Here is an 11,702-nt window from a genome sequence, read left to right as displayed (position 1 = left end):
TATGTCTCAACTACAACCTCTCGGCAAACCGTCACATTCTTCTTCAAGTCTTGTATCTTCAGGACCGACGTGACTGTCCATCAACATGGCACCCTCCACTCTGAGCATCGATCCTATAGGTCTGATGGACAGCCGCCCGTCTTTCTCCCACGTGGTCACTTCTCTAGGGGACAATGTCCGTATCGTCTTCACCGCGGGCCAGATTGGCTCGGATGCACATGGTAATATCCCTGTCGACCCCTCAGATCAAGTCCGCCTTGCCATAGCGAACCTGAAGCGCTGTATTGAAGCTGCTGGCGCCACGGTCCAGAATATCCAGAAGCTGGTCTACTACATTGTGGACTACGATCACACTAAACGCCACCACTTTCTGCCTCTGAAAGAGTTCCTTAACGGTCACCGACCAGCGACATCTCTGGTTCCTGTCCCGAAGCTGGTGAATCCCCAGGTTAAGTTTGAGATTGAGGCATACTTGGCCATTCCCCAGCATCCTGCACAAAAGGTCGATGTCGTGGTTGTGGGCGCCGGGCTGAGTGGTCTGAGCGCTGCGTACCAGGTGCAGAAGGCTGGCTTCTCTTGTGCCGTCCTCGAGGCGCGGGATAGGGTAGGCGGCAAAACATGGTCTGTGGACGGTGCAGACAAGGGCAAGTTCGTCGACTTGGGTGCTGCCTGGATCAACGACACGAATCAGTCTGAGGTTATTGCCTTGGCGAGAGCACTGGGGCTGCAGACTGTAGTGCAGAACACCACAGGAAGCGTCGTTCAGCAGGATATTGATGGCAGGCTTTCAACGTTTCCTTACGGCGATGTTCCAAAGGTTGGCTTTCCTAAGACGAGGATGGAAATGTAACTGACAAGTTGTAGACATTCATTGAGCCAGATGGTGTTCAGAAAATGCTTCATATCCGCGACAAGACTGAGGAAACCTGCCAGAGCCTCCAAATTAAAGATCCTGTCCGCACTGGCGCTCACCTAGACAAGATGAATTTCGAGGAATGGGTTTTGGCCAACGGAGGCGGTAAGACCGGTCTTGCCTCGGCAACAGTCTGGACCCGGGCTATGCTGGGTATGGAGCCAAAAGAATTGAGCGCTCTTTACTTCCTCAACTACTGTAAGAGTGGTGGCGGGCTTCTTCAGATGCGATCAGACGGAAAAGACGGTGGCCAGTACCTTCGTCTAGTCAATGGTGCGTTGTTATTACATTCAGGAGGACCATGAACAGACATTGACGCGTACCAGGAACTCAAAGTCTCTCCATCGGTTTATCTGGTCTGCTCAAACCAGATTCACTGTACCTGCAGAGCCCCGTCAGGTACATCGAGCAGACCTCGTCTGGCGTTGCCGTCTACTTGGCCAATGGTACCTTTCACTGCAAAAGAGTGGTCGTGTCAGTTCCTACGCCGCTGTACAAGGATATCATCTTCAACCCGCCTCTTCCTGAGGATAAGCTTGAGCTGAGCAAAGCGAACAAGCTTGGATATATCAACAAGGTCCTAGTTCGTTATCCATACCCATGGTGGCGAAAGTCTGGCCTATGCGGTATGCTTCAGTCTTTTATAGGGCCCGTGGCTGTTTCGCGTGACTCGAGTGTCGACGAGGTCGGATCATACTCACTCACCTGTTTTTGCGCTGGTGATCCTGGTCGAGAACTATCGAAGCTCTCCCAAGAGGACCGTTTCAAGAGTGTTACCGAGCATATCAAGGCCACGATGGGCGTCGCTGCTGGTGTTGAAGTGCCGACGCCCCTAGGTATTGAAGAGCATCAATGGGCTCACGATCTATGGGCTCAGGGATGCCCTTGTCCTGCTCCACCGCCTGGCACCATGACAAAACATGAGCACGCCTTGAGGTCGAGTCATGGTAAGGTGCATTTTGTCGGTACAGAAACGGCGTACGAGTGGAAGGGTTATATGGATGGAGCCATCCGGTCAGGCAAAAGGGGAGCGAGGGAGGTTATTGATACCCTTACTACTCCAAAGCTATAACCTTCGAGCGCTGCAAGGCAAGGAGAAGGTACTTGGACCGGACCACACATCGACACTCGACACGGTCAACAACCTAGGCTCCTTTACGCCGGCCAAGGCAAGCTAGCCGAAGCGGAAGAGATGTATCTTCGAGCGCCAGTGCAAGGCTACGAGGAGGCACTTGGCGTCCACCTTGTGCCGTCATATCTGCCTGCGTTGAACACCATGGTCGCCTTTGGTGATCTCTACTCACAAACAGATCGGAAGAAGATGGCAAACATAATGTACAACTCGAGCATTATCTGGATATACAGCCGTCCAAGGAACTTCCTCGAAATGGTGTAGCGAAATCGAAGGTCGGCTTCAGGCATTGTCACTTAGGCTATCTGAGACCGAGACTCAATATACGCCTACTAAGACTAGAACGGCTGGGACAAAATCTCGTTTACAGAGACTTTTCCGCAGACCAAGAACATGACCGATGGTCAGGCCTCGGAATCTCTATATATACATCCGCTGAGGTATTATATGAGGCTGGCAGAGAGTAGAGTGGGGAACATCACCTAACTAAGATAGGACAGCATACTTTATTCGGTGCCTAAAATCCGAGATGGATAGAGAGTCAGAAAACACACAAAGGTCAACGGATGGATAATAAAACTCAAGGCGAGATCCTATACAGTTGCACAGGTCCAGCACAGCTGTTGGCGAATCTCCAGGCAGAGGAATGGCCGAATAAATGTCTCGTTGATTTCGCCTCCTAAGTTGTGCAAAGCAGTTCCCTGCAACAAAGTAACGTGTATTTCACGTCTCGTCTATAGTCTATAGTCTTTTTCCAACCTCTACTTCAAAATATTCCCACTTTTCCGTTCCGGCATCCTATGCCCCGTCGATCACGTTGAGTCTAGTGTTTACGCCCTTTTCTTCAGTAATATATCCCTCCGCGCTGTGGTCACTCTTTGCGTCCGAGGCTTCTCGGCGGAGACTGTCCTCTTATTAGCACTGTTCGAGACCTTTAGAATGGGTCTACTCACTCTCTGCGATGTAGAAGTGTTGCCACTACAAAGAGCAGAAACATCACGACACTGAATGCAATGCATGCAGGCCAGCCCTTCTTCCACTGTGGTGCATCAACAGTGGCGTAGAGAAGAAGAGGCACCCAGATGTAGAATGCATAGCCGAAGGTCATCATTGATGCCTGATCTGTTAGTAGGTCAAAAGCGTGCAAGAGGAAAGACCATCTTACAATAACGATCGAGCGTTTTTCCGCGTCGCCTTTGAGCACGACATTGACAGTAGACCAGATAATCGGACTCAGCATTGTGAAAACGCCCATGATGCACCATGAGAAGAACCTAAAGAGTCAGCACCGGATGTTAAGAAGATGGCCGAGGGAAACAGACTTGAATGCTTTAGGGACGTTCCAAACCGTCATGACAATTGCTCCAAAGATGGAAGAAGTGCATCCTATAGCGAACATGATCCAAGGCTCGATGACGCCGCCTGCAAGTGTAGTTCCCAGCCAAGAGGCCACAATACCAACAGCAGAGGCGATTGTAGGGTAATTGTTGACTTGCTCGACGCTGTAACCATCCGCCTAAAGTCATTAGTACCGCCAATAGTAGTACCTTGGGTACACAACGTACCTTGAGCCAAAGGTTCATGTATAGAGTAGGATACAGAGCTTCTACGGTGAATCTGTTTCTGTCAGCGTTGAAACCCACATTGACTGTAGTAATACTCACATGAAGCAAGGCACAAAGACCCACCAATGCCAGCTTGAGATGACTCTCTTGAGCATGGCCCAGTCAACCTTGCCAGGAGCTTTTGCCTTGTACTCAAGCATTCGTCTTTTGCCAAGCTCGATCTCTGCATCCTTGAAATAGAAGACCTTTCGGCTTTGGGGAATTCCCGGCCAGACCAAGAAACCCAGCACGGCAATAGGGATGGTGATGACTCCGTCGATGATAAAAAGCCACCGCCATCCAGCCATGCCATGAACCCCATCCAAGTTTGTGTAGGCAGCTGCCTGAAGGTATCCGCTGAACATTTGTCCGAGAGACTGGCTGATAAACCAGACACCCGCTCTCTTGAATAATTCCGGTTTCCGATACCAGGATCCTGCTAGGTGTTAGGATTTAGAGATGACTGATGCAGAGAGGGTTCAGACCAAGGACGACATGTGTCGCAGCAAAGGTGGGTGCTTCGAAGAGGCCGACCAAAGCTCGGAGCGCGTAGAGTTGGTCGACGTTCGTCACTGCAGATTGACAGAAGGTCACGACTCCCCAGAGGACGGAGAGGATTGCAAAACCGTATCGTGCCCTGGAGAAAAGTCAGCTCCGCAAAACACCGGATAGTCTAGGGCCACCCACCCGAGGGGTCTCGACAGGAGAAAGACCAGCGGGATCTGGAAGACCACCATTGTCGTGTAGTAGCAGATATTGAAGTAATTTAGCTCGTTGCCGTACAATCCAAGATCTTCTTTCATGCCACTGACGTAGGCATTACTGATATTGCTCGAATCTGAACCAAAGTGAGTTGATGTGGCTGGCAGCGACTGGGCGCGTTTACACACCAATGTTATTCACAAACACTGCATTGATTAGTACGGCACGTCCTGTAGGGCTGGAGTTCTCTTACAGGTAAGACATGCATATATGAGAATCGAACAATCAAGCTTTCTCAAAAACCTAATCTCATCAGACTCAATAGTTTCTCGATACAAGTGACTACACTTACCTTTTCTCCTCGGCAGGATAGGCTGCAGGATACCAGTCGAAGACGAACTTGATAATTTGCCAGAAGGTTTTCGGGTTAGGGTCTTCGTCTGAGTAAGCCATGGTGATTGACTTTTAAATGTCGTCCCAGGATCTCGGTGTGGGTAAATCTGAGAAGACTCAAAGGAAGGGCCTATACTTGCCGCTGTATTTATACTTGTAGCACCATCCGAAAAGCAAAATCCGGAGTAGCAATCGGGTAAAAAGGCACGGTCAGCGAGGTAGAGGGACCGAACACCTGGTATTAGGAAGCTGCTCGTAGAAAGCTCCACTTGCACGCTGCCATGAACCGGTCACGTACAAGTGTAGGCATCTGTGGGGGCTTTCACCAATTCTGATTACTAGTTTATCCTTCTCCATGGTACTTAGCCTTCGACGATGGACAAGGCGTGATCAAGCTTGCGGAAAAGTAAGCTTGACGGAAAATTCGCCCTTGTCCGAGGCTTCAAGTTCTAGATCCAGATGATAGAACGTCTGTCCTACGCCTAATCCTAAGGTAACTAGTTACACATACAAAATCCAAATGATCAGACCGACGCAGGTCAGGTTTCGGTGCTTACGGGCGCTGTGCCTGGTGTTCAAACCATTGAAAATGCATCCTTTCTATTGCTTCCAGGGGGTTGGAGGTAGCTGAATAATAGAGAGCCCCGGAAGACGACTCGGCCATTCTTGTCGACCCGTCCGTGCGACCCAGATGTGTTTTTCCTTAGTACTAGGAGTAGGTGAGTCAAAACATTTGATAGTTTGGCGACAGCGACGGTGCCTTCTGACACCATATCGCACCATATCACACCATATCACACCAACCGACGACAGCGAGGGTAGCATTTAGCGCTATCTGACGCCATATCACAACATCTAACAGGGTGGAGCTCTGACCATATCGGGGCTATCTTAGCTTAGATATGAACACTATAGCGGGTCAATGTGGATCAATGATCCTATCCATTCGACCTGGAACTTTGCTATGGAGAGAGCTAAGTGACCTTCACCGAGAGTTGGACGTTGATCTGCGAGAGCAACATGCCAACTTTCTAGGCCACCAGCAATGATCGGGGGCCAGAAGTCCTGGCAATGATTGGGGACCAGAAGTCCCGGTCTCCGAAATTGATATTTGATCGCAGCCCACGAACTGCAATCTCAGGCTTGCGATACATTCATTACCCCTGTGTACTTGTATGTTAGGTACATATGTAGTTCCACTAGGTGCAATGGTTTGTGAGCTTCTAATCAGGGTTGGTACCCATTAGCCAGGGAAGCATGCAACTGGTTCCAAGCGTGACAAGAGCCAAGTACAGCACCCTGTTGTGTACTGTGGTTTGCTCCATATAACACATACCATCATGTCTCGACCAAAAGGTTAATCTAACATCTGCCTCTGATCATCTTTTCAATATGACAGAAATTCTTGAGCCCGGCAAGGCTTCTCAGAGCACACTCAATGGAACCCGCATCGTGCCTGAGCAGGTGCCCACCGCCGCCCCCAAAAAGCGCATCTTACTGAATGCATTTGATATGTTCACCGTTGGGCATATGTCGCATGGGCAATGGAGAAACCCAAAAGATAAAGCGTCGACCAAGAGACGAGACCTAACCTACTGGACTAATCTTGCGAAGCTGCTTGAGAAGGGTGACATCAATGCGCTTTTCCTTGCCGATTCGTACGGGCGTATCGATGTCTACAAAGGCAGCGCCGAGACGGCTATGAGAAGTGGCATCCATTGGCCTATGGGCGATCCAGCGGTCGTGAGTATATCTGTGCTCGTGGTCTCCAGGTCGTTGACTGACTGAGTATAGCCAATCACTGCAATGGCTGCCGTGACGGAAAGACTTGGATTTGCCATTACTAGCTCAACATCTTTTGAGAAGCCGTATGTCCTTGCAAAGCGACTTAGTACGCTGGACCACCTCACCAAGGGCCGTATCGGATGGAATGTGGTCACTTCGTTCCAAGCATCGGCATTCAAAGCTGTTGGGATCGACCAGATCCCGCACGATTTGCGGTATGAGATTGCAGACGAGTATCTACAAGTCTTGTACAAACTGTGGGAATCGTCCTGGGCAGACGACGCATTAGTGGAAGACAGGGAGAACGAAAACTACGCCGACTTTGATAAGATCCGCACCATTCACCATCACGGGAAACACTTCAAGGTGGATGCGCCACATATCCTGGATCCGTCTCCGCAACGTACGCCGTTCTTGTTCCAAGCTGGAGCTTCTTCTGCCGGGATGGACTTTGCTGCTCGTCACGCCGAAGGGGTTTTTGTTTCTGCATATTCGCCAGCTATGCTTGCACCGCGTGTGAAGGAGATTAGAGCCAAGGCAGCAGCGGCCGGGCGGGATCCGAAATCGATCAAGATTTTTGCCAGTTTGACCCCTATCATTGGAGCAACCGCTGAAGAGGCAAACGAGAAGTATCAAGACGCGCTCAAGTATGCGAGCCCCGAAGCAGGATTGGCTTTCTTTTCAGGCAACTCAGGCATTGATCTCAGTCAATATGACCTTGACACCGAGATCAAACCTACGGACGACGGCATCGACGCCAGGATTCAATCGATAATCGACACGTTTAAATACACTGGCACTGAGATCCCTTCCTGGACCCCACGAAATATCGGGAAGATGATCTCACTTGGACACAATGGACACGTGCCAGTAGGGACGCCGGAGCAGGTTGCCGATAAGCTTGAAGAATGGATCGACGTGGCTGATGTGGACGGATTCAATCTTGGCTACATCATAACTCCCGAGAGCTTTGAAGACATTGTGAACCTTCTGGTCCCGGAACTGAGGAAGAGGGGGAGATATGCACCTTTGGGCGAGTCGGGAACAATGAGAGAGAGAGTCTACGGGGCAGGACAATCGAAACTAAGGAATGACCATCCGGCTAGTAAATTCAAATGGGCGAACTACAAGGAAGATGTTGATGACTCTTGAGGCTGGTTATACCTAGGCCCGACTTTTAGGTTCTGATATACCCAAAACCAGATGGTGCTTGTCCGAACCATACTTGTAATTGCTTTCTTGGGCAGATTTGTTGAGCGGCTTGACGCAGCGTTCAGAGGAAGAAAGTCATCCTGGAACAGCAGTGTTGAAAAAGGGGGGAGAGCTTCCTATCCATCTCACTGTGTATATCCCAGGACCCAGGGTTCGGGTAACGGCTGGCTCCAAGGTCCTTTGGTCACCACGCGGATACCAGGTATATTCGTGAGGCTGACCCACCCCCTTGGAGCGATGTGGGGACATGAAGATACCGTGTCTGGAGATACGAGTTACTGTACTAGCCAAAGCCCACACTCTGCCCTTCCGATAGGTACTAAGCCCGATGTGAATGGCCGTTTCTGAATGTTGCGGCAGAATCTCCACGACAGGCTGGGGCACTAGACGGTAGCCCATTGCGTGCTTGGAGGCTGTTCTTGCATCAGAATCCGACAACGCTATGGATTTTTGCGCGAGGGTACCTTTACACAAAACTAGTAGTCCGGCCTTACGTCTCAGGAAGGTTTGTTTTTCAACCACTCATCATTACACCATAGACTTCTTGGGACCGTAGTCTCTCGGTTCCTGCATCATCCAGCTTGGCTTTCATACCAAAGCCCTCCCTTTGTTCACCTCGACACTTGACTTGGAAATTCCTTTTCCACAGTTCAACGTCATGGCCGAAGGTCAAACAGATGCCAACGGCATGACAGGTGGTGCCAAAAAGCAGCTTATCATCAACGCCTTTGTTGGCTCATGTAGTGGCCACCAATCGCCCGGTCTTTGGCAACACCCCGACGACCACTCGTCAGAGTTCCACACCCTGAAGCACTGGGTGAATCTGGCAAAGTTGCTCGAGAAAGGCAAATTTCACGGCTTGTTCATTGCCGATTCGCTCGTAAGTTACACACATCCACTGGTTGTCGACTCGGCTGACTCGCTCATCATAGGGCTCGAAAGATGTATACAAAGGACCACGCAATCCAGCCCCGTCGATCGCTACAGGAGCCCAATGGCCCGTCCATGAGCCTGTTGCGGTCCTTCCAGCCATGGCAGCCGCGACGGAGAGTATTGGATTCGCTGTGACAGTTTCTGTCACTTACGAACAGCCGTATCATCTGGCACGCAGACTGAGTACAGTGGATCACCTGACCGGTGGGAGAGTTGGTTGGAATGTAAGAAATCTCTATTCCTTGCGACGCTCATCTACTTCCTCTTCCCGTGACCTCTACCTTCCCTGCCAGGGTCTAAGGACCAAGTTGGTAAATCCACAGTTTCGGGATTCAGTTCGGCTCACGACATGACAGGTTGTTACTGGCTATCTGGATACGGCCGCCCGAAACATGGGCTTCGAGAAGCAGGCTGAACACGACGAACGCTACAATGTCGCCGAGGAATACACTGAGGTGGTGTACAAGCTCTGGTAAGCCTCTGTTTCTCTGGTCTTACTGCTGTTACCTGTAGCTAAGTTTGTCAGGCAATCGTCCTGGCGTGATGATGCAGTCAAGTTAGACAAGAAGACAGGCATCTACACAGATCCCTCTCTTGTTCGCACGATTGATCACGTCGGTAAATACTTCAAGGTTCCCGGTCCCCATATGTGCCAGCCATCACCCCAGCGGACACCAGTCATCATGCAGGCCGGTACCTCCAGGGCAGGCAAAGCGTTTGCCGCGAAGCATGCAGAGGCTGTCTTCGTCGGTGCCTATAGCCCCGTGGTCGTGGCAAAGAACATTGCAGATATCAGAGCCATGGCCAAGGAGGAGTTCGGACGTGATCCCCAGTCCATCAAGTTCATTGCCATGTTCTGTCCGATCATTGGCAAGACCCAGGAAGAAGCTCAAGCAAAGTATGAGGAACTCCTCTCTTATGGCTCCGAGGAAGGTGCTCTGGCCCTTTTTGGCGGCTGGACCGGTATAGATCTGGCGCAGTACGATGACGATGAAGAACTACGATACGTCGAGTCTAACGCCGCCCGTTCTGCTGTCGAAGGCTGGGCGAAGGCGCACCCAGGAGTACCCAAGTGGACCAAGAAAGCCCTCGCCGACGACATCAAGATTGGCGGATCAGGAGCGACGGTCATCGGTACCCCAGAACATGTCGCAGATGAGATGGAGCGATGGGTGAGAGAAGCAGACGTCGACGGCTTCAACATCTCTTATGCCTTGTTCCCCCAGACGTTTGAGGATGTTATTGATCATCTACTTCCAGTGCTGCGCAAGCGGGGATTGTTCTGGGATGATTATGCCGTTCCGGGTGGCACATATCGCGAGAACCTTTATGGAAAAGCTGGCCTCACTCATCCACCAGCAGACCATCCCGCTGCGGCGTATCATTGGAAAGCACCAGCAGAGGCATAGATAGTCAACTTGAGTTTGGTAGGGGGCAGTCCGTCCTCGCGCCTTCTGTAAGTCTATACTCTGCCAGCTTGTCTTTAGTATAAAGGTATAGATAGCAGCTAGGTAATCCGTGTATAGATTTTAGATACTAAGCTATAAAAACTATATTAAATCTTAATAAGGAACTTTAACTTATTAGAAAAAATAGTATAATTTTGAATAGAAAAAGATCTAAGGGACTAGATCTCTACTAAGGAGGGGAAGATGTTCCTGATCCTGCCTCATATTGTCAAAGAAAGATCATCTAGTAGTAGCGAGCTTGTTCTGAACTCCAATCAACGCTACCATCGGCATTGAAGTTGGTTGGAGACAAGGCCTGTAGAATTGCACCGGGCAATTCATCCCATTGACTTGGCTCTACGTTGTAAACCCCCCGAAAGTGGTGAATATTCGTACTTAATGTTCCATACATTCCTTTCCCAACCTCCTGAATCTGGAACATCATCCTTTTGTCATTGCCGAACCGTTGCCCAAGTACTGAGAGCGGATGATTTGTTGATCGACTTGCGTTCTGCAAGGCCTGGCTCCAAAATGCCTGCCAATGGGCTGTGTTTGACACGTTCTTTGGAGCTGGACCTGGGAGATGTTCTAGGAGATATCGGTAGCTCAAATTTGCAATAATGCGGCTCTGGCTGCGGTGCCTCTCCTCGTATTCTTTCATCTGCCTTCGAAGTTGTTCAATCTCCGCTGATAGCCTGACTTCGCGGCTGTCGGAAAAGGTGCTAACTTTCATGGCGCGCAGCGCGTCAATGGTCTCAAAAGGGTTTGGAAATGTCTTCGGACAGCCAGCAAGTAGAGAAAACTTCCCAACTCTTTCGCAAACATGATGCCACGGAAGATCATCCTTCAACTCTGCGAGAGCTGCTATGAAAGCGCGAGCCATTGCGAAGAGATCATCGCGATCCACGACGGCTCAAGATCTAGAGTCTTCTCCCAGGATTTCTTGTGCTCGCTGAGATTCTTCTGGAAGTGTATGTACAGTTCCGTGCTCGCAAATATCTCGAGATGTTCCATTAATGTAATTGTCGTCCCATTCGCGTCTTCATTGAAGGAGCGAAGACTGTCGATAAAGCCGTTACTGGAGTGGAAGTCCTTCACCTATGGTCGGCTAGATACCGAATTCCGTAAGAGCGAGCCATCGGCGTGCTCAAAAAGAGGGGGCAATAGCTTACGGACAATGCTAACTTCAGATTCGGCTTCATCCAACGTAATCAGCTTTTCTGGATCTCAAGCACGAAGGAGCTGAGACAGAGTTGTGATCCGAGCCATTTTGGATGAAAGCAGAGACTTGAGGAGAAGGAAAATCAGTGCATTGTTAGTTCGCAAGTTGGAAGAATGATTTCCAAGGAATTTAGCGCTGCTGCCTGAGATCATGTGCGACGGCTAGGTATGTTAGGACGTCATCCAGTGAGAATATCTGCACAACTACTACAGTTGAAATGTTCCAAGTTATATCCGGCCATAGAGAATGGTGGACGGATTAGTCCAGACTTCATCGAATACATAGGAAAGCGTGCCCTATTTATATTCTTAGGTCTTAGTGCCTTTACACAAGCGGCCAGCCGGAAGGGGCAGGTACT

At 50.1% G+C, this 11,702-nt stretch overlaps 5 protein-coding genes across 5 annotated transcripts; 4 read left to right on the top strand and 1 right to left on the bottom strand.

Moving 5' to 3' along the window:
* Positions 1 to 85: 85 nt before the first annotated feature.
* On the top strand, positions 86 to 1,985 carry A1O1_05436 (uncharacterized protein; the record flags this gene model as incomplete). Its single annotated transcript, XM_007726322.1, has 3 exons — positions 86 to 817; positions 865 to 1,186; positions 1,240 to 1,985. 3 exons carry the CDS (start codon positions 86 to 88, stop codon positions 1,983 to 1,985), a joined length of 1,800 nt encoding a protein of 599 aa, XP_007724512.1.
* A 120-nt stretch (positions 1,986 to 2,105) lies between these two features.
* Positions 2,106 to 2,309, top strand: A1O1_05435 (uncharacterized protein; the record flags this gene model as incomplete). The annotated part of the gene is made up of 1 exon (XM_007726321.1): positions 2,106 to 2,309. One exon carries the CDS (start codon positions 2,106 to 2,108, stop codon positions 2,307 to 2,309), a length of 204 nt encoding a protein of 67 aa, XP_007724511.1.
* A 685-nt stretch (positions 2,310 to 2,994) lies between these two features.
* Positions 2,995 to 4,804, bottom strand: A1O1_05434 (uncharacterized protein; the record flags this gene model as incomplete). The annotated part of the gene is made up of 9 exons (XM_007726320.1): positions 2,995 to 3,162; positions 3,211 to 3,319; positions 3,368 to 3,561; positions 3,611 to 3,662; positions 3,710 to 4,088; positions 4,135 to 4,286; positions 4,337 to 4,511; positions 4,605 to 4,654; positions 4,704 to 4,804. The coding sequence occupies 9 exons, from the start codon at positions 4,802 to 4,804 to the stop codon at positions 2,995 to 2,997; spliced, it is 1,380 nt and encodes a 459-aa protein (XP_007724510.1).
* Positions 4,805 to 6,136: 1,332 nt separating this feature from the next.
* Positions 6,137 to 7,681, top strand: A1O1_05433 (uncharacterized protein; the record flags this gene model as incomplete). The annotated part of the gene is made up of 2 exons (XM_007726319.1): positions 6,137 to 6,487; positions 6,539 to 7,681. The coding sequence occupies 2 exons, from the start codon at positions 6,137 to 6,139 to the stop codon at positions 7,679 to 7,681; spliced, it is 1,494 nt and encodes a 497-aa protein (XP_007724509.1).
* A 718-nt stretch (positions 7,682 to 8,399) lies between these two features.
* On the top strand, positions 8,400 to 10,083 carry A1O1_05432 (alkanesulfonate monooxygenase; the record flags this gene model as incomplete). The annotated part of the gene is made up of 4 exons (XM_007726318.1): positions 8,400 to 8,621; positions 8,674 to 8,898; positions 9,031 to 9,146; positions 9,201 to 10,083. The coding sequence occupies 4 exons, from the start codon at positions 8,400 to 8,402 to the stop codon at positions 10,081 to 10,083; spliced, it is 1,446 nt and encodes a 481-aa protein (XP_007724508.1).
* Between the last annotated feature and the right edge of the window lie 1,619 nt (positions 10,084 to 11,702).

This window comes from Capronia coronata, assembly GCF_000585585.1.
Source record: "Capronia coronata CBS 617.96 chromosome Unknown acBCG-supercont1.4, whole genome shotgun sequence".
Classification (NCBI taxonomy): domain Eukaryota; kingdom Fungi; phylum Ascomycota; class Eurotiomycetes; order Chaetothyriales; family Herpotrichiellaceae; genus Capronia; species Capronia coronata.
Note: the sequence above shows the minus strand (reverse complement) of the source record. Positions and strands in the feature narration are given on the sequence as shown.